At 39.8% G+C, this 26,672-nt stretch overlaps 1 protein-coding gene across 2 annotated transcripts in view; it reads right to left on the reverse strand.

Annotated features, from left to right (window-relative positions):
• The window catches only part of MARCHF1 (membrane associated ring-CH-type finger 1), a 1,073,794-nt gene that overhangs the window by 5,846 nt on the left and 1,041,276 nt on the right, over positions 1–26,672 (reverse strand). For both annotated transcript variants that reach the window (XM_043969737.1, XM_043969736.1), the window contains one exon: positions 21,874–22,021. In XM_043969737.1, coding sequence (XP_043825672.1) covers positions 21,874–22,021 — 148 coding nt within the window. The remainder of the gene's footprint in view (positions 1–21,873; positions 22,022–26,672) is intronic.

Consider the following 26,672-nt stretch of genomic DNA (forward strand, 5'->3'; position numbering starts at 1 on the left):
AGTCACTTAACCCTCACTTTGCCCTACCAAAAAAAAAAAAAGATTGAGTAGGTGGTTGAAAGAATGCCCACAGAAACCCAGATCTTCATTCTGTTATCACTTATTGATTTAGGTTGTATTGTATCAGAATGTTGCAACTTGACTTTTCTTCTAACCTTTTTACTGTTTTCTCTGGGTACAAATGAATGTAAATGGTTTGGAGTTGGCCTGCTGACCTAGAGTCTTAACGTTTTCTCACGCTATCTGGAAAGCATACCAAAGAGAGCACCACAGAAAAAGCAGTAGCGCTGGTACTCCCAAGAGTAAATCGGTGTCATAAGTAGTTCACAGCCACAGAACTTTTAAGGTTTGAATTTTCATTCAGCAAATAGTAATTAAGCACTTATTCTGTGTAACGCACTGCCATGTGTGCCAAGGGCTAAATAGAGAGGGCATGTGCTCAAATAAATAGAAGTGAATTAAGATATGACATACACATAGGAATAGAAAGTGCTCTCAGATCAAATAAGAGAGGAAAGGCTCTTAGGGATCAGGGAAGTTTCCATAGAGGATATGATATTTTTACATGCATCTTTTAGGAGAGGGACAAGTCGCCTTTGCCCTTTTGTTCTTTCATACTCACTTTCCTTCTGAAATACTTTGTCCACTGAACTGTTTAAGGTAAATTATTTTTTTCTAATAGTTTGGGGCACAGTGGTTAGGACTTGCCGAACTTGAAGATGTGTTGAAATTGGACCTTAGGTTTTTAATAGCTGTATATTTCGGTGCATAGCTTATGACCTTCTGTTTCCTTGTGTATAGGGATGACAGTATCTGGATTGCACACCTTGAAGGAGTGTTGGGAGCCACGTGTTTTGGAAACAAAGCACCCGAGAAATGAGATTTGTTGTTATTCTGATTCATCTGACTGCACCTTGTAGTAGGTGTGCTTTACAGTAAACATGTTTGTCACTAAATTTGTAAGCCCAAGCACACCCTGATAGCTAGAAAGTATTATAAATGGACAAAATCAGTTAATCAAAGGTCTGCCTGTCCATAGGTGTGATGTACAAGTATCACCTCCACACAGTATTTGTCAGACTCATTCAGCAGTTAGATTTCTGCAAGGGTAAAGGCCTGATAGTAAAGAAAACAGCTATCAGGAAGCCCATTTATTGATACTATAAAAGAAAGGGAGCCAGTCTGGAGCTTCCAGGTCATACTTAGCTTGTTAATGTCTTAATATTGTGTGAAAAGTGAAACCCTGAAACTTTAACAAGCTGGGTTATTTGATTTCCTCTGACGATCAATAGCAGCAACAAACACATTGGGCAACAATTAGTAGCATTCTAGGACCATTTAGTATAGTAGCAGAGGCTCCGAGGACATCTCTGCATTCATTATTTATGCAGATGATTTACTAGATCTCTAGGTGACAGGTGATGAGGACATGAACTAAGGTGGTGGCTATGTGAGTACAGAAGAAAGTGTACATATATGGAGTGAGGGAATAGTGAGGAGTTGGGAATACTTACAAGCCTGGACAATTGGAAGAATGATGATGATTTAGGCAAAAATTAGGAAAGGGGAATTAGAGGAGGAGAGATACTGAGTTCTGCTTGGGACATGTTGGGTTTGATATGTTCCCGGAGTATCTAGTTCAAAATGTTCACTGGACAACTGGTAATGCAGGTGGAATTGCATGGAAGAGACTTGGGCTGTATACAAAGATCTGTGAGTCTTTGACATCAAGGAAGCTAACGAGGTCACCAAGAGAGAATGTAGAGAGGAGAGCAGAGCTTTAAAGGTATGATAGAGGTGATGAACCAGCAAAAGAAACTTAAAGATGATTAGAAGAGAGTACAGCAGTGGAAGCCCAGAGAGGAGAGAGAATTAAGGGAGAGGGTGGTCAACCATGTCAGATGTAGCAGATAAATAAGAATGAGAACTGAGAAAATGCCATCAGATTGGACAATTAAGAGTTTTGTCTACTCTATGTATTTTGTATATACACTGATTTTCATGCTGTCTCCCACGCTAGAATTAAAATGTAAGCTCCTTCGAGGCAGGGACTGGTTTTGTTCTTTCTTTGCTTTAGGGCGTAGTAAGAATTTAATAAATACTTGTTGGTTGGTTTACCATTGGTAAAGATCACTTTACATCTCTTTCTGATCAGAAATAATGATGAAAGAATGGATGAAGACAATGACATTTTTGAGGTGAGGAGAAAAGGAATTGGCTCTGGAGGATAGTGTTTGTTTTCAGTAAAATAAGGTGGAGGTCAGTTGCTAAGAGAGGAGTGGGTAGACCATTGAGTTCTTGAACAGAGGAAATTTAGAACTGTCACTGCCTAGTTTCATAGTCAACCAATTGAAGATTAATTGAAAGATTGCTCTGTGGTGGTGAAAAGCCAGGTGATGAATTTGTGGTTTTGATAACATGGTTTTGGAAGTTCCAGCAGAATTCTGGTTTAGGATTAGGAGGGTTACCTCTGGCTGTGAATTAGCTGGTGAACATCTGAAGAACAAGGGGAAAAAGGACTCAAAGAAGAAGTATTTATGCATTGTTGAAAAGATTAACCATTCTAACTACGAAGACAGGGAAATAAGGCTAGAACCAAAGGAGTGGCTTAAGGGAACAGGAAGGGATCCAGGGACTAGGGAGTCATACTAAAGATGAAAAGCAGGTCCAGGAGAAATTAGGTGGTGATAGAGGTAAGGGGACAGGATAGCTTGACATTGAAAAAATGTATTGTGCGGTCTGAAGTAAGAGCACCTCTGCGGTGACCAAGGTAATAATGGGAATTGAGGGCACTGATGAACTGATAAGCCACATTGCAAGGCTAGTTAGGGGCAAAACTAGAGATAGAACTTGGGCTTCGTAACTCTTAGCCAAGTCTCTTTGCACTTCTCAACATTCTGTTTCTGCCTTTAATATACTTTTTTTTTTTTTTTAGTGAGGCAATTGGGGTTAAGTGACTTGCCCAGGGTCACACAGCTAGTAAGTGTTAAGTGTCTGAAGCCGGATTTGAACTCAGGTACTCCTGACTCCAGGGCCGGTGCTCTATCCACTGCGCCACCTAGCTGCCCCTTTAATATACTTTTGTAATCAAGATACAAATGAATGGATTTGCTAATTGTTTTTGCCTGTTTCAGACCGCAAACATTTTTTACTCTTTAGTCATTTAGATAGAGCTGACTAATGCATTTTGTGTTGTGAAGCAAAAAGCATTTTGCAAGTTAACAACACTCTATAACTGCATGGTAGTAGTAATGATAACTTTCAACCATCCCTTGGTGTCACTGTCAGAATAATGAAGTGTCTAGGCTGCAGTGGCATGGCATTTCTGACTTTCTCATGTTGTATTGAATAGATATGAGCCACGCAATTCTAGAAAAGGTATGTGTAAATTAGCTATAAAAAGTTTACATTTGGGGGGCAGCTAGGTGGCGCAGTGGATAAAGCACCAGCCCTGGATTCAGGAGGACCCGAGTTCAAATGCGGCCTCAGACACTTGACACTTACTAGCTGTGTGACCCTGGGCAAGTCACTTAACGCTCATTGCCCTGGAAAAATTTTTTTTAAAAAGTTTACAGTTGGAAAAAGTCTGAAACCTGTCAGTAAATTCTCAGAAAGAGATAACTATGGCATATGTATCAGGTATGAAAAATAAATCCACTTTAATTTGGAACTATAACAAAAAAATTTTAAATCACAAACTACTATACTAGAAATGGCTTTCTAAATATACATATTTACATAGGTTTTTTTTTTAAACCTCCTAAAATGTTCAAATGGAATCTTACAAAAATTACTTTGCTTTTCTTCTCATGATAACTCAGGGTCATAAGCACTACCTAATCAGGTGGAATGTAATTATCTCATCAGATCTAATTCCAGATTTAATTACAGTTACATTCATACCAAAAGTAGATGAAGGTTTGTAATATCTCTTCACATCTGCATCTAGGTATGCTATTTTTTAGGTCTAATAATCTGGTTTTGCTGGAATGTTGGGTGTGTTTGCATATTTACACAAACTTTTCTTAATCAAGAAAACTGAGCTATAGGCATTTGTTGTAATTTAATAGATGAAAATTACTTTGACTAGGATAACACTTAAAATTGATGGGATTGCAATTAACCTGAATTTGGCCTGAGCAGTTAGGGTAGAAAGCTGGTACTTGGGTGTCTTAACAAGATTTTAAGTCTGACCATTCCTCATTCTCTGAGTGCATACATTTAATTTGTCTGGGTTTCAATTATAAAATGAATGGAATATCAACAAGCTATACTTTAAGAAATAAGCTACTTTAGGGTAGTGAGTTTTTCTTAAGAGCTAGTAAAATGCTCTGAGTTCTTAAGCTGTGGAGTACAGCTTTCATCAAAAAACCCCATCACAGTTCTTGATGTTTTATTAATATTGTTCTCTTTGGCATTGCAAATCTATTAGACCTCACAGTGTTTCCTTCTGCATTTTGATCTAAAGCTTATTTATACTGCAGTTCAAATGTCTAAGATTCTTAAGAACCTGGGTTGCCATATTGCAAAGATAGTATTTCCTCCCATTATCTGTTTATAACGAGTAATTCGTAGTTTTTACTGTCCTAAAAACCATACCCAATGTCAGCAGAAAGGGCGCATCGAAATACCGGTGAGTTTAATTTACAGAAGTGGTTCAGTGTCAGCCTGGAAGAGTATTGCTTCTGCAGTAAAAGCTGGTTTACCTGGCATTATTTCAGTTGAATCTCTGTTAAATGACACGGCTGCACATTTACAATACCATGATAACCAGTATGCCAAATGGTGACCCTGAATCATCAGAGGAAGATTTCATTGTGTCCAGTAGACCTTTAAGTAGATTTCATTCTACTTTAATTCTTTGGAAATGGGTAATAAATAGGTGGCCTGAATGCTAACTGTCCATTAACAAGAATATTTCATTATAGGAACCCTTTTCTTAATGATTTAGAATCAGCACATAGTTGGTGTTCAATAAAAATGTTTGATATAATACTCCTTTTCTCTAAATGTGTTAACTGTTTTATTTCTCTCATTTTATAGCATATGTAGCATACTCTATAGCTAGATTTCTCCCCAATGTGAGGTTAAAGATAGTTTTGATGTATAAATTCTTAAAGTTGTGATAACTGCTTTATACTTATTATTGGAGTAATAAATAGAAAAGGGACACTTTTTTCCATAAAAATCTCAAGCTTAAATATAATACTCTCTGTTTAAGTTTTAGTAGCAAAATTACTGGCCTGTTATAAGTTTGAATTGAATTACAGCTACCATGCCCTCTCCTTTTGCTAATATTATGAGGTAGACCACATAAGTGTCATTTCCCCCCTTCTAAAAGGAGGCTTCAGTTCCAGGAATGGGTTGAAAATATATCCAAACATAACTGTGATAGAAAAATTAAAAGCACTGATATAACTTTTGTTTTTTTCTTTAAAAAATAAAGGAGGTTGGGGCAGCAAAGGTGACGCAGTGGATAGAGCACTGGCTCTGGAGTCAGGAGGACCTGAGTTCAAATCCGGCCTCAGACACTTGACACTTACTAGCTGTGTGACCGTGGGCAAGTCACTTAACCCCCATTGTCTAAAAAAAAAAAAAAAAAAAAAAAAAAGGAGGCTGGGACCAGATTGTGAATGATTTTAAATGCCAAAGTGATTCAGAATTTATATTTAATCCTGTAGGCAAAAGGGAGCCACTGAAGTTTCTTAGGCAAAGGGGTGATATATTTATACTTGAGGTTTAAGAAGATTATTTTGGTAGCTAGGTGGAGAGAAGACAACTGGAATGCCAAAGTTTAATATGGATGCTGTTGCAGTGGTCCAAGCGAAAAAGAATGCGGATTATGGAGTGAAGTTGGGGTGGAGGGTAGGGAGAGCAGGTGTGACTGATGGCCTAGCTATGGGTAGGTAAGGAGAGAGAATGGTTGAGGATAATCCCAAGGCAGACCTGGGTGACTGGAAGGACTGTGGCAGTCCCTACAAACAGGGAATTGTGGGCTTAGTTGTAACCTACTCCCATAAATTGAGACAGCCTACCAAGTATTCCCATATGCTGTGGATGCTTTCATTAGACAAAGGCAGAAATGGTCCAGGAGAGATTGCACAGTTACGGCCTATGAGTGTTCTCTGCCTGTCTGCATTTTTGAAAATAATTGAAAATTTGAAAGCAGCTATTCTTGATTAATTGCTTTATGCCATCAGTCCAACTTTTTTTTAATTTTGATCTGCTTGGCAGTTCAACTAATGGATTCAGTGTATTTTTTCTTAATGGACAGAATGTTCTCTGGCCTCTATGGAACCTGGGAAGTGTTTGTCACTCCTCCCTCCATACTAATGGTGGTTTTGTTTCAAATGACTTTTTTTTTAAAGTGAACAGTCAATAATTCTCATTGAATAAAGGTTCCTTTGAAATCAAGAATAAAATAGAGATATGCTTTAGCCTTGATATTTTTTTTTTCTGTGATGCTCTCACCAAACCAGAGTCACAGCTGGAAAGTAATCCATTGAGAACCTCTATCCCTGCAAACTCATTTTACAGATGAGGAAACTGAAACCCCATGAGATAAAAACTCACAGCGCAGTGCTTATGGACCTCATCTTATTTCAGGGGCAGTTAGGTGGAAGAGTATTCTGGACATAGTCTGGATAACCTGAGTTCAAATGCTGCCTCAGATGCTTATTAGCTATGGAACTTTGGATAATTCATTAGAACGAGGATAATAACAACACCTCCCCCCCCACCTCATTTGTGAGGATAAAATGTAATTACATATAAAATATTTTGCAAACTTTAAAGCACTTTGTAAATGTTAAATATTATTCATTGCCATTTTTGTTAGTGTTGATTTTCCATCTATTGTATTAATTTTGTAATTTTTTTAAGGAATTACTTTTTTTTGTTTGTTTTTGTTTTTTGTTTCTGCGGGGCAATGGGGGTTAAGTGACTTGCCCAGGGTCACACAGCTAATAATTGTCAAGTGTCTGAGGCCAGATTTGAACTCAGGTACTCCTAAATCCAGGTCCGGTGCTTTATCCACTGCGCCACCTAGCTGCCCCTCAGAATGATTTTTAACTGTTAAAATTGGCTCAATTCTTTTGCTTAGGAGAGTATGTATTCCTTGAATTTGGGAGGAAAACACCTTCTTTTCCCTGCATGTTGGGAGATTCTTCCTCTGGCCACTTCAACCTCAATGACCCACATTCTGGCTAGGCAGAAGTGGTCATAGGATTCAGGAAGCTGGAAGAGAGCTTAAAGTTCACCTTGTCTGACCCCTATATTTTACAGATGAGCAAACTGGGCCTCAGAAAAATCAGATGACTTGCCCAATGTCACAGAGGCAGCTGAGGCAGGATTTGAACGCAGGTCTTTTGGATATAAAACCAGTCTTTGTTCTACACCAGGGACTAGCATAAGGTAACTGTATATGGTTGAAAGAGCATAGGACTAGGGAGTCAGAAGACATGAATCAAATTCCAGCTTTGTCACTTAGTCAATTTTTTGGCCATGGCCTAGCTCCTCCAAACAGGATTAGTGTCAACATGGGAATTCCCTCCTTCCATGCATACTAAGACCTATTTATGATTTATTAGAGATGCAGAGATGGGGGAGACCGTAGTGGCCATGTAGGTAGTTCATCCTCTCATTTTACAAATAGAGACAAAATAGAGACAAGTGTCTTGCCCAAAGTTATAGTGATAGTAACTAATATGGAGGAATGTACATGCTACAGCAGATGGAGCACTGGCCCTAGAGTAAGGAAGACTTGAATTCAAATGTGGCTTCAGACATTTCTTAGCTGTGTGGCCCTGGGCAAGTCACTTAACCTCTGTTTGCCTCACTTTCCTCAATGATGATGATGACGACAAAATGTAATAATAATAATAAGGGTACTAGCACCTGCCTCCCAGAGTTGTGAGGACCAAATGAGAGGATATATGTAGAATGCTTAACGTAGTGCCTGGCACAAGCTAGCAGCTATTACTTGAGGTCAGATCAAATCTAATACTTTTTTTTTTTTTTTAACCATACCACATTATCTATTCTGTGCACAATATTGTTCCTAGCCAGTGAGAGAGGAAGGGTGAGGACTGGGCATTGGAGCAGGAGATCACAGGAGAGAAAAGAATTCAATATGGTGGGTGTACAAAGTAGAGGGAGTAAGGCAAATTTAGAAAGGTAGGATAACTCCAGATTTTGGAAAACTAACTCCAGGCAAAGAGGAGAAAGTCTGGAAAGAAAACTGATCATGGAGGCAGAAGAGCTGGGTTTCAAATCTAATGCTTATGACTTATATGAACTTGGGTGTATCACTGAACTTCCATGGGCTTTTAGCTGTGATCAGGTACCAAGAGGGAGCATATAGCAATTTTTGAGTAGAGAAGTGATGATTCAAGCTATGTGTAGGAAAAGTAAGTATGGCAAAGGCATAAAGATCGGATGGGTTAGAGAGTAAAGTGAGGAGGATGTTATTGTGGTAATGCAGCCTGGTAGTAATAAACCTTAAACTAGGGGTGATTGGGATGGGAAAAGATGGGAGAGCTGGTACAGAGGTAGAATCCACAAAACTATGACTTCCACAAGAGGTAAAGTTGAGGGAAGAATCAAAGATAACATTGAGGACTTAATAAAATTTACAGGATGATTGGTTTAGGGGCAATGCTAAATTAAATGATAAATGATAAAATACAAGGACTCTCCTTGAGAATAACTTATCTCTCTGTACTTGGAACAGTAGCCTTGTTTTCAGACAAATGCTATATTCCTTTTTAAGTGTTTTTTTTTTCCTTGATCTAATTGAAGTGATTACTTTTCCAAATAGTATAGATTTTTGTATTTTTATCCTGTTTGACTCTTGTGTAAGTCTTCCTGTAAATCCTCACAGGAAACCCACCCAGTACGCTCTCCTCTGGTTATATATCATTTTCAGTACTTAATTGGCCCAGCCCTTTTTCCAGCCATGTATCTCTCAGATTCTATCCTGTATGTGCTTCTCCTGCAGTACTCTTAGTAACATCCATCTCCCCATTGCCCTTAGGATAACCTGCCACTTGACTGCTTTGGAGGCTTTTTTTTGGTATTCTACAACTTGTCACACAGGTCATCTGGAGAATCAGTCTCTCAAAGGCAGTCCAGCCTTCTCTCTCTTACTCAGTTATGGTCTGGTTTTTCCTCCATAGACAGTGTCTAAGAAAAACACACACACACATGACTGATTCTATCCAAGTCCCTATCATAGTCTGGACAATATTCATTTATCATCCACTTGGGTTTTGTTTGTTATTCTTAAATGGCCAGTCAGGCTAAACCTTTTTGGGTGTTGAAGTCTCATTTAGACAGTGGTTTTGTTTCATGGCTCAATATCACTCACAAAATGTAGTATCTGGAGGGCCTGACTACCTAAAGAGAATCCCTCTTTTATCTGGGCATCTTCAATGTGGATGGCCGGCACCTACCAAGCACACTCTATTCATCAGAAGATTGGTAAGTAAACTCAGGTCTCTGTTACATCTTGAATTATGGCATGGTTTCTAACATTCTTAGGGAGGCATCTTGTCGGATGATCATTTTGTTCTACTGAATCAAATGGTTTTCTAAAATAATAGATTGTTATTTTTTTTCTATAAAAGATTGTTTTAAAATGTTTCCCAAAGAGGTAAATGATTTATGAATTAGAAATGGAGCTATTTCTAGTGTGTGTGTGTTTAAGAAATAGGAATGACTTTAGTGAATATTCTAAGAAGGTATAGACATCTAAATGCCTTTGGGTTTTTTTGGTTTGTTTGGGGGAAAAGGGAGCGGTCCAAATCTGTGATTTTTATCAGTTTTGGAAATTCCCACTAAGGAAATTCCTTCTACTAATGGAAGGCTACACTTGCTCTGCAGTTCATAGTTGTAGAAAGATGTATGAGACACTTAACTAGCTGTGTGACCTTGGGCAAGTCACTTAACCCCCAATTACCTCACACCCCCCCCCCAAAAAAAAAAAAAGAAAAAAGAAAGCTGTATGAGAATACTGGTAGTGGCTTATCCAGATCATCCTGACTCTAAAGTGAGTCCTCTATCACATATACACAAACAGTAGTTCTTATATGTAAGATAGTCATGTGGTAGTATTCTGAAAATAGATCTATATCCCTTTGTGATACATGAACGGTGATGTCCCTGGAACAGCTTTGTTATTCACACTTATTCTCCTTTCCTTATGAACAGTGATTTCTTCTCTCTCTTTTTGTTTTTTTAACCCACATACATAATTCATCATAGCATTCCACCAGAATGCTTGAATTAGGGGAACTGAAGATAAAGGAGGAGGCACAATCATTCCCCAAATTGGGATTTGGCAATATAGTATAATCTCAGATATGCTCATGCTTCATGTAATATAAATTTAATTTTCTTTCATCACAGGAGAGGAAAAAGCATCTGGGGCATCATAAAATATTGAATCTAGGAGGAAAAACAAGTCTAGCATACATGAAGTATCAATTGTAGTTTGGTTTTTCATGTGGACTTTGTCAGGGCAGAACAAGGCACTCTTCTGTTTATACACAGCCCCATTTTGGGCTGAACATTTTACTTGCCTTCAAAGATTCTTGAAGGGGTTCCAGACTGATTTGTTTTAAATTGCTTTGACTTATAAATTACTCTAAGAATTTCACCATTCTTTTTCAGCAAATCTAAAAGTTGTCATGGTGCCAATATCAGCGATGGATTAAGCCAATGACAGCCATGCCAGCTAGCACTGGTTGTGTATGTCAATATGTCAAAGAGCTGTGATTTTGTCAATGTAGATCCTGCCTCCCTGAAACATATCACCACCACCCTTCTTCAGTAGGTGAACTTCATGAGTTGTTTGTGGCTGGGGGAAAAACCCTTCACTTGAAGCTAATTCTCTGGGGAATAATAAGGCTCTCTGAATTTAGCTAGGCTAGTACTCCAAGGACACACACAATCCTTCAATGGGCTTCTACTTGAAACATTTCCACCGTGGTAGAAAGCATACTTCTCAAACACCCAAGATCACCATCATGTAACAATGAAGTATTAGAAAAAGTCTTGAGTGGTGACCCAAGGAAAAAATGTTTACCCTTGGATTAAGTCCAATTTTTAATCCATCTGGAAAACGTGAGCTGTAATATAAATACTCTTTCTTAGCCTTCGCCCCATTTATAATTATTCAACAGATGCTTATTGACCATATCAAGCACCAAGGCAGATACAGAGTGATAGCTGCTGCTTTACTAGAATTTGTGATCCAGGAGGGAAGATCAGATGTGGGTAGGAATAACCAAAATATCAAGTTGGATATGAAAATACAATGCCAAGCGAGTTAGGAATTATCAAAGGAGTTTGGAAACAGTGTGGTACAAGGTAAGAGCTTGGCTTAAGTCGGAAGACACGAAATAGAATCCTTTCCCTGCTGTTGAACCACACTGGGTAAGTCATTAACAGCTCTGGGTCTCAGTTTTCTCATCTACAAGATCAAAGCAGATTGTAAAAAGGGTTGTGTATAACTTGTTGCTTTTGCTTCTCTTCGTACTTCCCAAACCTCCACAGTCAGCATTTCAGTCTTCTCACTTGACTGAATCTGCCCTCTCCAGAGTTATCACTGGTCTCTCAATTGCCAAATCCAATCATCTTTCTCATACTTCATCCTTGACCTCTAAAGTATTTGACATGGTTGTTTACCACCTTCTAGAGTCTACATGTTGTAGTTTCTTTAGCTACTGCTCTTTCTCTTGTTCCTCTTACAGGACTGACCTCTTCTGTCCTCTTTGCTGGTTTGTCATATCCCATCCCCTAATTGTGAATGTATCCTATGGTTCTGTCCTGGACTCTTTTTTCTCATCTCTCTTCCTGGTGACCTTATCAGCTCTTATTATATTTCTATACAGTGGATTCCCATTTGTATATATCCAATACCAGTCTCCTGGTTTCCAGTCCTACATCACCAACAACCCTTTGGACAGCTTAGACCAAATGTCAAACTGGATTAGCAAGATTGAACATAAGGATCCTTGCTGGCTGCTGACTTTGAAAACTATTCTGGTGTATTTTTATTTATTTTGTTAAATATTTCCCAATTATATCCCCCCTCCCCCTTTGTGGGGCAATGAGGGTTAAGTGACTTGCCCAGGGTCACACAGCTAGTGAGTGTCAAGTGTCTGAGGCTGGATTTGAACTCAGGTCCTCCTGACTCCAGGGCTGGTGTCCAATTACATTTTAGTCTGCCTCAACAGCCCTTGGGAGTGTTGCAGGTACTGTATTTGACATCTCTGCTTTACAGATACCTTAAATTCAACATGTCAAATCTACATTTATTAAGCACCTACTATGTGCCAAACACTGTGCTAAGTACTGAGGATAGAAGGAAAGCCAAAAAACCAAAAAAATCCCAACAACAACAGTGTCTGCTCTTACAAGGAGCTTCTAGTCTGATGTCCAAAACAGGACTAATCTTTTCACTAAAACCCATCCTTCTTCCAGACTTCTATTTTTTAATATTCCTATTCTTTCAGGTTCACAGTCTAGCCATTATCCTTGATTAACCTTAACAAACGCAAAGTGCAGAGAAATGGTGTTTACTTGAATTAGTTAAGGCAATCTCCTCATCTGGGAATTCTTAATCCAATGAAACCCTAGGTCTAGCCCCTATCACAACAGTTATCTCAAGGACTTGGAGTAAGCTGGTGGGGACCGAAGGGGAGTGCCAGATGGAAACAGCTAAGCATATATATTATGATTATTTGAAAAAGAGGCACTAACAACTATGGAGATCAAGAAGGAAAGTCCTAAGCCAAGGAGGATATGGGGCAAAGGCATGCCTGACACTAAATGGGGGGACAGTTTATGCAAACATTATGGGCAAGCTGTTTCTTGGCATCAAATAATGAGAACTATGCCTTGAATGGCAAGCTGGAGTCAGATTTCCAGGGGCTTGAAATGCCAGTATGAGGAATGTCTATTTTATTTTAGTGGCAACTGGCAGCCCCTTGTGGTTTTTGTGCCTGGTGTGACAAGAGTAGCATGACCATCCCAGTTGGAGTTGTAAGTTCAAATCTTGACACTGCCATGAGCTGTTTGTATAATAACTTGTTCAAGTCCTTTAGTCTTCATTTTCTTCCTCAGAAAAATGAGTTCTAAATCCTATGACTTCATGTACCATCAAAAGCTCTTGAGCAAGATGTCAGAATTATATGTTAATGTTAATCTGGCAATGGAATATACAAAATCAGTTGGAGAAAGGGCTGGAGTCTGGGAGAACATTTAGGAGATAGGTTGGAGTTTACAGTCATAGAACTTTGGATTTGGAAAGAATCTTCAGATCAGTTTGATTCTATTTTTACAAATAAAGATACTGAGGCCCCTAAAGGTGAAGTGACTTTCCCTATGTTACACTGCTAGCAAAGGGGTCTTGTTACGACTAGCACTTGGAATGGAGTGCTCTTTCTATCCTACCATACCATATCACCCTGCATTGCCATGTTGGGAGGTAGAAACCTACATCACAACCTAACCTAGGGCTGTGGTGGTATAGAAAGAGCCCTGGACATGGAATCAGAGGACCTGGGTTTGAAACCCAGCTTTGCTATTCTGGGTCTGTTTCCTTCTCTGTAAAAGGAAGGTATTGGTCAAAATGCCATCCATCATACCTTCCAGCTCTAAGTGCTAGGACCACTTTTGGGATCTTACTTCACATTGCTTGCCATTTTATACACAGTGTTCTATACCAGCAATCTCCCACATTCACCAGGACATGGCCATCTCTATGAATTGATACAGACCACCACACACAGTCAGAATGAGCTCCCTCTCTCCATTTCTGCTTTTCAAAAATTTTCTCTTCAAGGTTCAGCTGCAATCCCCTATCTTTTATGTATTCTTCTCTGTTTCTTGCAGCTGCAAGTATTCTGTCTCTCTTTAGCATATCATAAAACATTCTATCTGAATCTCTCCTTTTCCACCTCTGTTCCTATCTTGGACTTTGCCTAACTATGCCCAAAAAGCAGCATGGGATGATGGAAAGGGTGCCGGCTATACTGCAGTGATCAGATTAAAATATAATTGGGAAATATCTAACCAAATAAAAATAACAATAGAACACGTTCTAGGTGGTTTTGTAAGTCAATATGCAGCCCAGAGGGATCCTTATGTAATGGTTTAGTGACCCTTATTTCTATTTGACACATGACCTACCAGCTCTAAATCTATGAGCCATGACCAACACTCAACAAAATGTTGCCCTTCCTGAAGGCGTGGAATTTGTAATCATTTTTGTAATCCTGGTGCCCAGTCCCCCTGACTTTTAGGTGCTTTATAAATGCTGAAGCAATATATATCCTGGGCTACTAATGAATGAAAATGAGAGGAGAGAGAGAAATCAAAGGTAAAGAAAGGTTAGGTCCTTGAGAAGCATCCCCTCCCAACAAAAAAAAGCTCCTATTTTGACAAATAGCATCTGTCCATGTTCCTCTGCATTTCTCACTCCTGGGCCTGAGATCTTTTCCCTCTCTGACACTGTAAGTATGAGAAAAGCTGGTGCATCAGTGGCCTGCTAGGAATAATTCTTGTGTATCGAGAGTTTTTCAAACCTATCTAAAGTTTTCCATGAATTGGGCAGACTTCCAGAGGCAGAAGGCTCAGTCTAAGCACCAGTGGCCACAGCCATTTGTGAAACCTGATAAGTGTTGTGCTTCTCATAGTAACAAGCCTTGGGCAATCATGGGAAGAGAAAAACCTCTCCTTGTTATCATTTGTATGTGAGCAGGGGTTTGGGCTCAAACTATCCCTCCCTGCAAACCTCTAATATAATTTGTCTACATGGAATTAGAGATTAAACATGTGATAGGATAAAAACCTGGTTGCCAGAAATCCAATCAGGAAGCATTTTCTCTCTGAAACTGGATAGTAACTCCCTGGCAGCCAATCAGGGCGCCCCAGCCTGGATACACTGTCCCCACTGCAGTAGGCAGAAATGAGTATTCTGAAACAAAGCTCATAGCTCCAGAAAATAAAGGTTAGGCCTGGAAGCTAAAAAGCAAAACAAAAAAGACCATAAAATGGTGAGTCCAAATCGGACATTGAAAGATACTGCCATCCACACTCATTTCATTATCCCCTAATGACATTTTGTCTGTCACCAGGTAGAACTATACAGAGACCATGAAACATCGACCCTTTTTCCCTGGTGGACATTGTTGAGAGGAGTAAAGGAGGCCTAAATAGCAGATTAATCCTAGAGAAGAGGCAGAGATGTCCAAGGAAGTCAGAGGGCAGGTGGATGGAGAGAGGTGTGGGCTCCAGATTCTCTAGGGTGATCAGGGAGTCTAACCCAGCTCAATCTACTCTTTGTTTATACCACCTGTGGGTGAGTAGCAAGCAAACCGAAGAGCTTGGCCACTAGGAGGAGAGGAGGAGACCTGGGCCTTTCTTTCAATGAGAAAACACCCCTCAAGCTTGTCTCTATCAGCAATGACAGACCTTACATAATAGAATTTATATTCAACTTTTAAAATCCAACAAACCTTTGGTACCCACTATGTACAGATCACATTACAAAATCCCTAAATTCCTTGGGATTAGTAAAGGGAGACACTGTACATGTTCACAGTCACCATACACAATAATGCACGAGAATATAAGCACATACAGCCCTAAGTGGTCTTTAAGTTGGGGAGCGACCCAGGGAAAACTTTCTACAGGAGGTAGTATCTGAGCTGGACTTCAAAAGGTGAGGAGGAATTTAATAAGTGGGTGAGGAAGTTCTAGACATACAGGGATAATCATGGGCAAATAAATTAAACTAGATTACTAGGTATCTGGCACCGTGCTAATTGACAAGGATCCAAATACAAAAGGCAAGTTTGTCAGTTTTCTTCTCTTCACCCCCCCCCATCATGTAAACCTATCCCAAAAGCTTTCTTTTCTGTCTACCAGGAGTCCCTACCCTCAAGGAGTTTACATTCTAAAGGGAAATACTCCTTTATGTATGGAAGAGTAGTAGCCTGAGAAGGTGCTTTGGTCTGTGACATCATAGGAATAGTTATATCATAAGGTAAGCAACTGAGGCAGCTTTCTAGGAGCAGTGGTGATGATGCTATGATACATTTTCCAGATTAAGTGGAGGGAGGAATTTGGTTAGGTTTGGGACTGGCTAACAACATGGGCTAACCAACCAGGAGAGCTCAGCACCTCAGGGTGCCAGGTGGAAAAGTATAGTATTTTAGGGACACTGACTGAAGTGTGGCAGGGAAGGTAGGCTGGTGCCAGGTTGTAGGGGGCCTCGAATTCTAAACTAAAAGGACTGAATTGATCATTGGAATGATATGACCCTTTCCAGATCTATGATAAAGGAAAAATAGTCTGGGAAGTATTATGAACCATGGATTAGAGTAGAGAAAGAGAAAAGAGGTGAGAAGACTGGTTAGGCAGGTGGCTAATAGGGGGCCTTTCATATAGTAGGTGCTTAATAAATGCTTGTTGATCGATTGAAAAAATAGCAATAGTTCCAGTATGTTGGAATGAGTGTCCTAGTAGCCTCTGCTAAGGTGGTGGCAGTGGGAATAAGGAAGAGGAAGCAAGTGAGAGATGTGATAATGACTGATGATCCTAAAATTCATGTAGTGCTTTAAGATGTTTGCAAAGTTCTTCCCATTTAATCCTCAATAACCCTGTGAAGGAGGTACTTTTATCATCCTCACTTTAGAGATGAGGAAACTGAGGTTGAGAGAATTTAAATGACTTGCCCAGAGTCACATAGCTAGTTAATATCTGAGGTCTTCCTTGGCTCCTCTTAACTCCAGGTTCAGCACTCTATCCACCAGTATGCCTTGGGCAAAGGAGGAATTGAAAGAAATGAACTGAGTGAATGAATGGTGTTAACACCTACCGCATGTATGAAGACAGAAGAAGAAACAGGTCTGTCTGGGGGAAAACATAATAAACTCAGTTTTGGACATAACTGAATTGAAGTTGCCGATGGGATGCATACCCAACAGGAAGCAAGTTGAGAGAGCTCAGTAGAGATGTCAGGTGGGAGATAAAAACTTGGGAGTTACATGCAAATTAGTGATAGCTGAAGCCATGGGAGTGAATGAAATTACAGAGAGGAAGAGAGGGCTGAGGACAATCTAGAGGAACATATTTAAAAGACTGGGAGAATGGATTTAGTTGGCCATGGAAAAGGACAAGAGGTGCAACAAGAGAGAGTGATGTTTCAGAAGCCAAGATAAGAGGAGAAATCCAGAAGGATTTACAGCCTAAAATGCTACCTTATTCCATTCAGTTCATTTTAATTCCAAAAACATTTAAGTACCTACCTCCAATGTGTAAAGGACAGTGCTAAGTCCTGAGAATACAAAGATGAAAAAACTGACAGTCTCAAAGAGCTTCCCTTCTATTACGACATATAATTTTATATATATATATATATATATATATATATATATATATATATATATATATGCATATATGCATGTGTATATATGTATATACACATACATATCATAATAGTTGGGAAGCTCTTTATGTATGCTACATACATACAAGCTCCTTCCTTATTTTTATACCTGGGAGAAAATCCTTGAGAAAATGAAGGCTTCCTCTCCATCTTTTTCTCATACTTGGCTAAAGAAGAGCATTAAATATGGAGACCACTGGTAGCCTCATACACCATGGTGAGAGAAGTTACCATATCCTGCTCAGGATGAACATGTATTGAGATGTGCTCAACTGGGTTCACTTATACTGAGGATGCCCATGTTGTTATCTTTGGAATTGCTGGATCTGACCTTAGCCAGGCACTGATTACAAGGCTTTTGTCTCAAGGGTGTGTCCATGGGTGATATGGTCCTTTTCCTTTTCTCCCTTCATAACAATCAGGGAGTGGCTCAAAGATGGCTGCTTCCCCTGCAGGCTTGTGATGCAGGTACTCCAAACAAAACCAAATATTTGATGAGGTCTACCAGGAGCTGGTTAGGAATTAGGATCTAAATTGTTCCCAATTCATTTTATATATAATGAGCCTTTCATGTTAGAAGGTCATCTAATAAGGTACTCATACTGAGAGAAAAAACAAGTCCACATTACTAGCTAGTGGTTGAGGCAGATCTGGAAACCTAGGACTGCAGACTTCAGGCCACCCAAGAATAACTCTCCTAGGCCTAGAGGCTAATGAAGGACTTTTATCCCTCTCTATACCTAAAGTTCATGTGGTAGGATTGGAAAGGTTCATTTTGTTCAGAGAATGATGAAAGCTCACGCACTTAGAAAAGGCTGCTCTCAGAGCCTTCAGCTCTGAAGGGAGCCACTTTCATTCACACAGTACCAACGTCAATAAGGTTTTTTTTTTTTAATGCCTAGGATACAAGCTAGCATGTGTTGCTGCCACCAAGAGGGCAGATTCTGCCTTTTTTTTTTTTTTTTTTTTTTTTTTTTTGCAGAAAAACAAGAGAGATGAATAAGCTAGCAGTAAGAGTCTTTGTGGGGGGAGGGGGAGGCTGGATTTAATTTTTTCTTCAGGATGTAAACCTGTCCTAGGTACTGTGATTCTGGATATTCATTGAAAAGGCTCTCTGTGGAATTCTTTGGGTAATTTTGGCTTTTGGACTCACCCAAGGCTCCTGTCTACCACCCCCACTCCACTATCTGTTCCTTGTTGTATTCTGCAGCAAAAACAGGCTTGGGAGGCAAGGGAACTCCATTTTGACTTTATGCTCTGGGGCACCTTCAGGAGCAAAAGCAAATATAATGTTTTATAGAGGCCTTTTCTAGCTTGGCTCCTTCTTCTATCTTCTGGTGGCAGTTTATTACAAGGCCTTTAAAAAATATGTAGAACTTCCCAAGTGCTGGTGAGATTTCGGTTTTTATAATTTCAATGCAGCTGCAGTAAGGAACTATGGAATTGAAACACTCCATCAGGTTATATAAGAACAGCCTAAAAGGTAATAATGGAAGAGATACTACTAAGTTATGCCTTTCTTGCATTTAAAAAAAATAATACAGCTTTAATAGAATCTTCTTTTAAAATGAGATCCATTATATGGAAGGCATTATGTTATAGTGGAAATAATGCTGGAATCAGAAGATCTGGGTTCAGATTCTACTTCTAGTGTCTATCACTTGTGTGATCTTGGGTTTAACCTTGCTGGGACCCTGGTTCCTTATTGAAGGGGCTTGACTACTTTGGAGAGAAGGTCTCTTCAAACCTTGTCAGTGAGAAATACATCTTCCTCAGGCACTGCTTAAACATATGGACCCAAGTAAATAAATAATTTAACAAGTCTAAAGCTTGCTTTGCATATCTGTAAAATGTTGATAATAATAATAGCATTTACCTCCCTGGGTGGTTGTTTTGAGGATTAAATGACTGATGTATTTTAAATGCTAGTATTTATGTCCATTAGATCTAGAACTGCAATCCACCCCAGAGACCTCGCCAAACTCCTCATTTTGCATATGATGATATTGAGGCCAGAACCCAAGGTCACTGACCTTTGTAAGTATCAGGACTTAAGCCCATGTCCTTTTACTCCAAATTCAATGGTCTTCCCATTAGAAGTAGGCAAGATGGGTAGTGTCAAGTCAGGCACAGGTTACACAGTGATGCTCTTTCTATCGCTTTCCTAGCTGTAAGGGAGCAGAGTAAAGATCTTTGGAGGCTTTGGGCTGACCGTGTCTGCACATGAAAGATGAGGAGTATGGTTCAAGCAGGTATGAGAACTTTTCTGAACAAGTCTTACCTTCTGTAGGGGGATAAACATAACCACAATACATGTATACAGAATAAATCAAGATAATTGTGGGGGATAAAGACACTTAGGAGCTAGGAGAATCAGGAAATGACATTTGAGCTAGACTTTAAAAGAAATGAGTAATTCTAAGAGGCAGAGGGATTGCATTTAGGCACTGGAGATAGTCTTTGCAAAGGCACAGAGACAGAAAATATAAATTTGTGTGAGAGGAATAGTAAAAAGTCCAGTTTGTTTAGACCACTGAATAAAGTAGAGAAACATATAATAAATCTAAAAGGTGGTAGCCAGGTTGTTAAGATCTTTACATGCCAAAGGAGTTTGTATTTGTTCCTGGAATAGAAAGCCATTACATTTTGCTAGGCAAGGAAGTGACATATTCAACCTGAAAATCATTTTGGTGGATGGATTGGAGATGGAGAGAGACACTTCAGGCCAGGAGACCAGTTAAGAAGCTGTTCTATAGACCAGGTTAGAGGTGACGAGGACTTTAACTAGGGTGGTGGTCATGTGAGAAGAGAGCAGGGTATGGATGGAAGAGAGGTGGAGGTGGAATCGATAAAACTTGACACCTGCTTCATTTTGAGGTGAGGAAGAGTGAGAAGTGAAAGATAATGCCAAAGTTTCAAACCCAGTAGACTAGGAGGAGGATGGTGCCCTCAACAAAAATAGGGAAGTTGAGAATAGGGGTGGGTTTGTGGGGAAAAGATAAATGAGTTCAATTTGAATTGTAATGGAGCTTGGAATCAGGAAGACATTTGTCTTCATGAGTTCAGATCTGGCCTCAGAACACTGGCTGTGTGACCCTGGTTAAGTCACTTAATCATGTTTGCCTCAGTTGCTCATCTGTAAAATGGATGGCCAACTACTGCAGTATCTTTGCCAAGAAAACCCCCAAATGGGGTAAAGAGAGGCATAACTGAACAACAGAGCTCAAGAGAGACTAGGAATGGATTTTAAATATCTGAGAATCATCTATATAAAGGTGGTAATTGAACTTAGGGGAGAGAGATGGCTTAGGAATAATCCTTGGGGTGCAGCCAAGGGGTGGGATATGAGATGATGAGGAGAATAAAGAATGTCACAAAAGCCCATAAAGAATATCCAGGAAAAGAGGCTGGACAGTGATATTACAGAGAAGTCAATATGGATGAAGATTGGGATAAGATCATTGTTTTCAGCAGATAAGAGATCACTGGTATACAGGGTGGTGATAATGTCAAAAGGTAGTTTATTAGGAGAGGAGGTGATGATAAGTATAGATGATAAGTATAGATAGCTTTTTTTTTAGGAATTTGACTGAGAAAGGGAGACATAACAAAGGATACTGATGCTGATAGGTTGTAATGAGGATTTTTAAGGATGAAGGAGAGTTGGTTGTCTCTGTAGTCAGTAGAAAAGGAACTGGTAAAGAGGAAGAGATTGAAGACAAGGGAATGCAGATGACTGGAGGAGAGGGAGGGAGGATAATCCAAGTAAGAAGTAGAGGTTTGACCTTGATGAGGAGAAGAGCCACCTCTTCATCAGAGATTGGGGTAAAGAAAGGAAATAGGGGAATGACATAAAAAAGTTTTAAAATGTAGAGTAGCTGAAATAGGGGAGCTCATTGCTTCTAATTATATTAAAGTATGAAACAAGGTCCTTTGTTGAGAGTATGGGGAGAGGGAGGGGTGGGGGAGTCTTGAAGAAAGAAGAAGAAGGAATAATCCCCAGAAGAGTGATGTAGCTTTGCATTGTTGGAGCCATGATTTGCCCCTTCACTAACGTACCTTGGCTCTAAGTTGCTTATGTGTTCTTCTCCACCTGTATTCCCTAATAAAAACCAAATCTTCCCCTTGATTCTCTGTGTGTGAGAGAGTATGTCCTGGGTCTGTGGTAGAAATGCTCCATTGCTTACTCTGATATTTCATTGAATGTCCTTGCTTTGAACTCCTTGTGTCCTCTCATTTTTAAAGATTATCACAAGTGAGGGTTCATAAGCTGTGGCTTTTGGCGATTGTGGCTGCAGTCATACAGCATACCCTGACCCTGGGTAGCCATTCTCAGATAATGAGAGGGTATCAGCAGGCACTATATTAATTATGTGCATGAATTTACTTGGAGAGAAAGAAAGCCTCTTCCTTACCGTTGTCATTGCCTTGCTTGATTTCCTCAGCAGTCCGATCTATTAACACATACAATGACCACACGACACAGGTGATAGCAATAATGTGGAATGTGACAGAGCAGACTATTTTCCTCCTCTCACTTGTCGTCATCTGTAGTTTCTCCCACTGTAATCAGAAGAGAAAAAGATGTAAATGAACTGTCAACAAGTCTTACAAAAAGCTTTCTAGCCCCGTCAACTGCTAGGTCCTAGGCCTTGACATCTATATTAAAGGAAATCATCTAATGGTTACAAATAGAAAGGACATTATTATCTTTATTTCCCAACAGAATCTTTGTAGTTTCTAAGAGCATGAACCAGCACAATTAAATATAATTTGAAGACTTTGAAAATAGTAAGTTAACCAATAAATTATTCCCTTCTCCTGTGGATTATAGTCAAACCACTTCCTATCTCTGGGCCTCAATTTCCTCATTTGTAAAATGAGTTTATCAGTCTAGAAATTCTCCCCATTTCTAACACTTTATAACGGTGGGTGTCAAAACATCTTTATTCTGCCTACATTAGTGGTATCAAACTCAAATAGAAACAGGGCCACTAAACTGCATACATTAGGATCCCTGCAAGCAATGTTCTGACTTAGAAAGCCACTTATTAACATCACCTATGTTCTATTATATTTTTCTTTAGTTAAATATTTCCCCACTACGTTTGTAATCTGCTTTTGCCCTACTGGTTGTGCATTTGACACTCCTGGTCTATATCATGGCTGTTGCTATACCAGATTCTACATACTTTAATACTCCAAGGATCCATGATTTTTCTTTTGTAGGTACTACTTTTAATCAAGGCAGCTCACAGCCTGAGCCTTATGAGCTCAGTCTTTTTGAGTTGCCCAGACCAAACAAATGTATCACTCTTTATAAAACTCCGTAGGAAAGCTCTCTCAACTTGGACAAACCGGACCTTAGAAGACTTGTCATCTCTTGCATAACTGAACCCATACCCTAAATCTTTACAGCATGGTAGAACCTACTAGAGCTTGTATGGTCCAAGCACAGCCTTTGTGGCATTCACATCCAGGCTATGATGTGGTGCCAGACCTTCTGTCTTGAAGGAACAGTGTTCAAGAACGCCATCATTTTAAATGGACAGCTCTGTAGAATGGAGGATGGTATTGTGCTCATATACGAATGCACTTGGCAAATATTTGACTGAACAACTGAACATCCAGATAAAAGATTACAGTTTTCGATTGCAAATCCACTGCTGGTCATTAAGGACTTTTCAGAATCTTCACATTGGGAGAGAAACAAAGACTGGAGGTCTTAGCACCATATACTATTATCAGGCACACTCTTCCTACCACTGTTATACCTGTTTTTCTTTAATCGAATCCTCTACAAGTTGAAATCATCTTTTCTATAGAGAACAGCAGCCCCAGTGGTAATAAATACAGGCTTAGGATTCAGCATTAGTCATCCTTTACATTCCTGTGGCATTTCCTAGTCGACACAGCACTTCCTATCCATTAATTAATTTTCTTCATCTTCACAGTGACTCTAAACCTAGGTACCACAAATGCTGCCATCCCTGTTTTGATGACAGGAAATTGAGGTTGAGAGATTCACCTAAAGTTCATGGGACCACAGGGTTCAGAGCTGGAAGAAATGTGAACCCCAACCCCATCTTGTGTAGGTGAAGAGTGGCCATAGGTGGGACACCTAGACTTGTACCAAGGTCTCTTTACTCTGAGTCTGATACTCATTTTTTTTTTTTTTGCAAGGCAGTAAGGGTTAAGTGACTTGCCCAGGGTCACACAGCTAGTAAGTGTCAAGTATCTGAGGCTGGATTTGAACTCAGGTCCTCCTGAATCCAGAGCCAGTGCTTTATCCACTGCGCCGCCTAGCTGCCCCCAATGATACTCATTTTTACTAATTAATATCCCTCACGTTATCTTCTGGGGAGGTGACTGGATCCAGAGTATTCAAGGATAAAAAAACCAAACTGCAGTGAAAGAGAAGTAAAACTTCTCACTTGCTATGGAAGGAAAAGCATTAGAAGTTGGTTAGAACAGGTCACAGACCAAGAGAATGCAATCTTAGTCTACATTGAATGGCAAGGTATCCAGGACCAAGGAGGCAATAGTTCTGCTATACCTTGTCCTGGTCACACCAAACCTGGGTGTCTGTCATATTTTAGAAAGGATACTGATGAGCTTGAGGACTTTCACGAAGTTGGTGAAGGGCTTTAAGAATATGCAAAGGTTAGTGGAAGAAACTGGGAATATCTAGCCTAGAAAAGGCCTGGGGTTGAGGTGAATCCTGATAGCTAGAAGCATTTCAAAGGCTGTCATGTATGGAGAAAAGGGATTGGATGTCCTGTTTGGTGTCCAGAAGGCAGAATGATTGGGGAGAAGTGGCAGAGGTACAATTCAGCTTCATATAAGAAAAACAACAACAATGACTTAGTAACTTGAGTTCTCTAAAAGCAAAAATGGGCTGCCTCTGTAGATGGTGGGTTCCTCATTGCAGTCAGATCTAAAAAGAAACAATGGCCAGATGTTCATATGTAGAGGGGGTTCATTTGGGACAGGGATCAGACTGGATGGTCTTTGAGGCCCCTTCCAACTCAGGATTCTAAAAGGTTCTGGGTATGGGGAAGGGTGGGAAGCCTATTCTAAGAATATTATTTAAAATGATCTGCTTCCTCTTAAAAAGTGTTCAACCCCTGCTAGTTACCTGGGAATAACAAGTGTTTCCTTTTTTGACACTTATAAATTAGTCAATATTAAATTAATAAGCTTTTTCTACTCCTACTTTAGCTTTTCTCCAAAGTCCTTATCACTTCTGCTGCATAGTTTTATTTCTTTTCATCTAATTTTGGCATCGATTCATTGTAATCATAATTTTTTAGATCCTGTCAAATAAATAGGCTGTGAATTTTACTTTCGCCATATGACTTTGGTGTTTCCAGATTTAATCAATATACCCTGCTGTGCTTTAATATCCTGGCTTGTCAAGTAGGAAACATAATATGGTGCAGAAAAACAGTCTCTCATTTTGCCCCCATCCCCTCAACCTTCTAAAGTACGTCAGAGTACATTCAATAAAAGCATTATACCAAATCTGATTGAAAAAAACAACCTTTAAAAAGCAGGGGCCTCTTAAAATTGAGAAGCAATTTAATGAAATTACGCAGGATCTTGTTATTTGATTCTCACCTGCTTAGAATGGTAAAGGTTCCTGAAAACTGGTTGAAACTAGCTGTACTTCGCAGTCACTAAAAGCAAATCTTAAATGTGAGGCAAGATCGCCGCCTGCTGCACAGTCACATCAGTGCAAGCAAATGTTTGGCGCAGATTTCATCTGCAGAATGTCGTATTTTGTAAACAAGTAGGGACTTTGCCGCACTGTTTTGTAGATTCATGGATACAAGGACTGCACCGCAGTTTTCAGTCTGTAGCACAGACATATCGACAGTAGGATTAAAAGACAAGGCTCATGGGGGGGGGGGGGCTCCCCATCCTCAGAAAATCCTGACTTAGACTCTCAGACCCTCTACCTCATCCCTTTCTCAGTAAAACTGCCCTTACCACTTAACTGATGCTGAACTCTCCAAGGTACCAGTGGTCTCTTGATTGCCAAATCCAGTGCCCTTTTCCCAGTTCTCATGTTTATATCCCTCTGCTGCATTTGATAACTCTTGATTACCCTCTCTTCCTGGGTATTCTCTCTTTGCTGGATTTTTGGGGGGGCAGACACTAATTATTCCTGGTTCTTCTACCTATCTGACTTTTTCCCCCCTTAGTTTCCTTGGCTAAATTATGTCATGGATCATGTTGTGGATACAGCCTCAGGCTCTGTCCTGTGCTCCTTTCTCTCTCTTTATTCTCTCAGTGCCCTCATCTGCTCTCCTGCATGTAATTATCACCTCTATGCGGATGACTTTCAGGACTGTATTTCTAGTCCTAACCTCGCTTCTTAGCTCCAGCTCCACATTCCCCATGGTCTGTCAGACATTTTGAAGTAGATGTTTATAGACACTTCAAACTCAGCACATCCAAAACAGAACTGAGAACTTTTTACCCCAAACCCCAACCTCCATATTCCCATCGAGGGAAGCACTACCCTTCTATTCACCCAAGTTTGTAATATAGATGTCATGTGCACTTTACTCTCTCTAACCCCGTATAAACAATTGGCTGCCAAGTTTTGTCATTTCTACCTCCATAATATCTTGCATCCACACAAATTTAGGCCCTCATCACTTTTAGTTTGGACTATTGCAGTACCTTCCTAAATGTTCTCTTCAAGTCTCTTCTCTCTTCAATTAATTAGGTAAATGATAGCTGGATGGGTGGAAGGATGGATGGATAGAAGGAAGAAAGGAAGGAAGAAACAGAGCATTTATTAAGTGATGATTATGTGTCAGGGGCAACTAGGCGGTGCAGTGTATAGAACACTGGGTTTGAAGTAAGAAAGACTCATCTTTCTAAGTTTACATCTGGTCTCAGACTCTTATTAGCTGTGTGACCTTGAGCAAGTCAGTTAACGCTGTTTGCCTCAGTTTTCTCATCTGTAAAATAAGCTGGAGAAGGAAATGGTAAACTATTCCAGTATCTTTGCCAAGAAAATCCCAAAAGGGGTCGATAAGAGTCAGACACAACTGAAACAACTATAAAAAAGAAATGTGCCAGGCACTGGGCTAAATTGTAGAAATAGCAATAACAGACAGTTCCTACCATCAAGGAGCTTATATTCTAATAGAATGTTATTTCCTAATGAGAAAGGGTAGAAAAGGCTGGATAGTCAGGA

Source organism: Dromiciops gliroides, chromosome 6 (assembly GCF_019393635.1).
Source record: "Dromiciops gliroides isolate mDroGli1 chromosome 6, mDroGli1.pri, whole genome shotgun sequence".
Classification (NCBI taxonomy): Eukaryota; Metazoa; Chordata; class Mammalia; order Microbiotheria; family Microbiotheriidae; genus Dromiciops; species Dromiciops gliroides.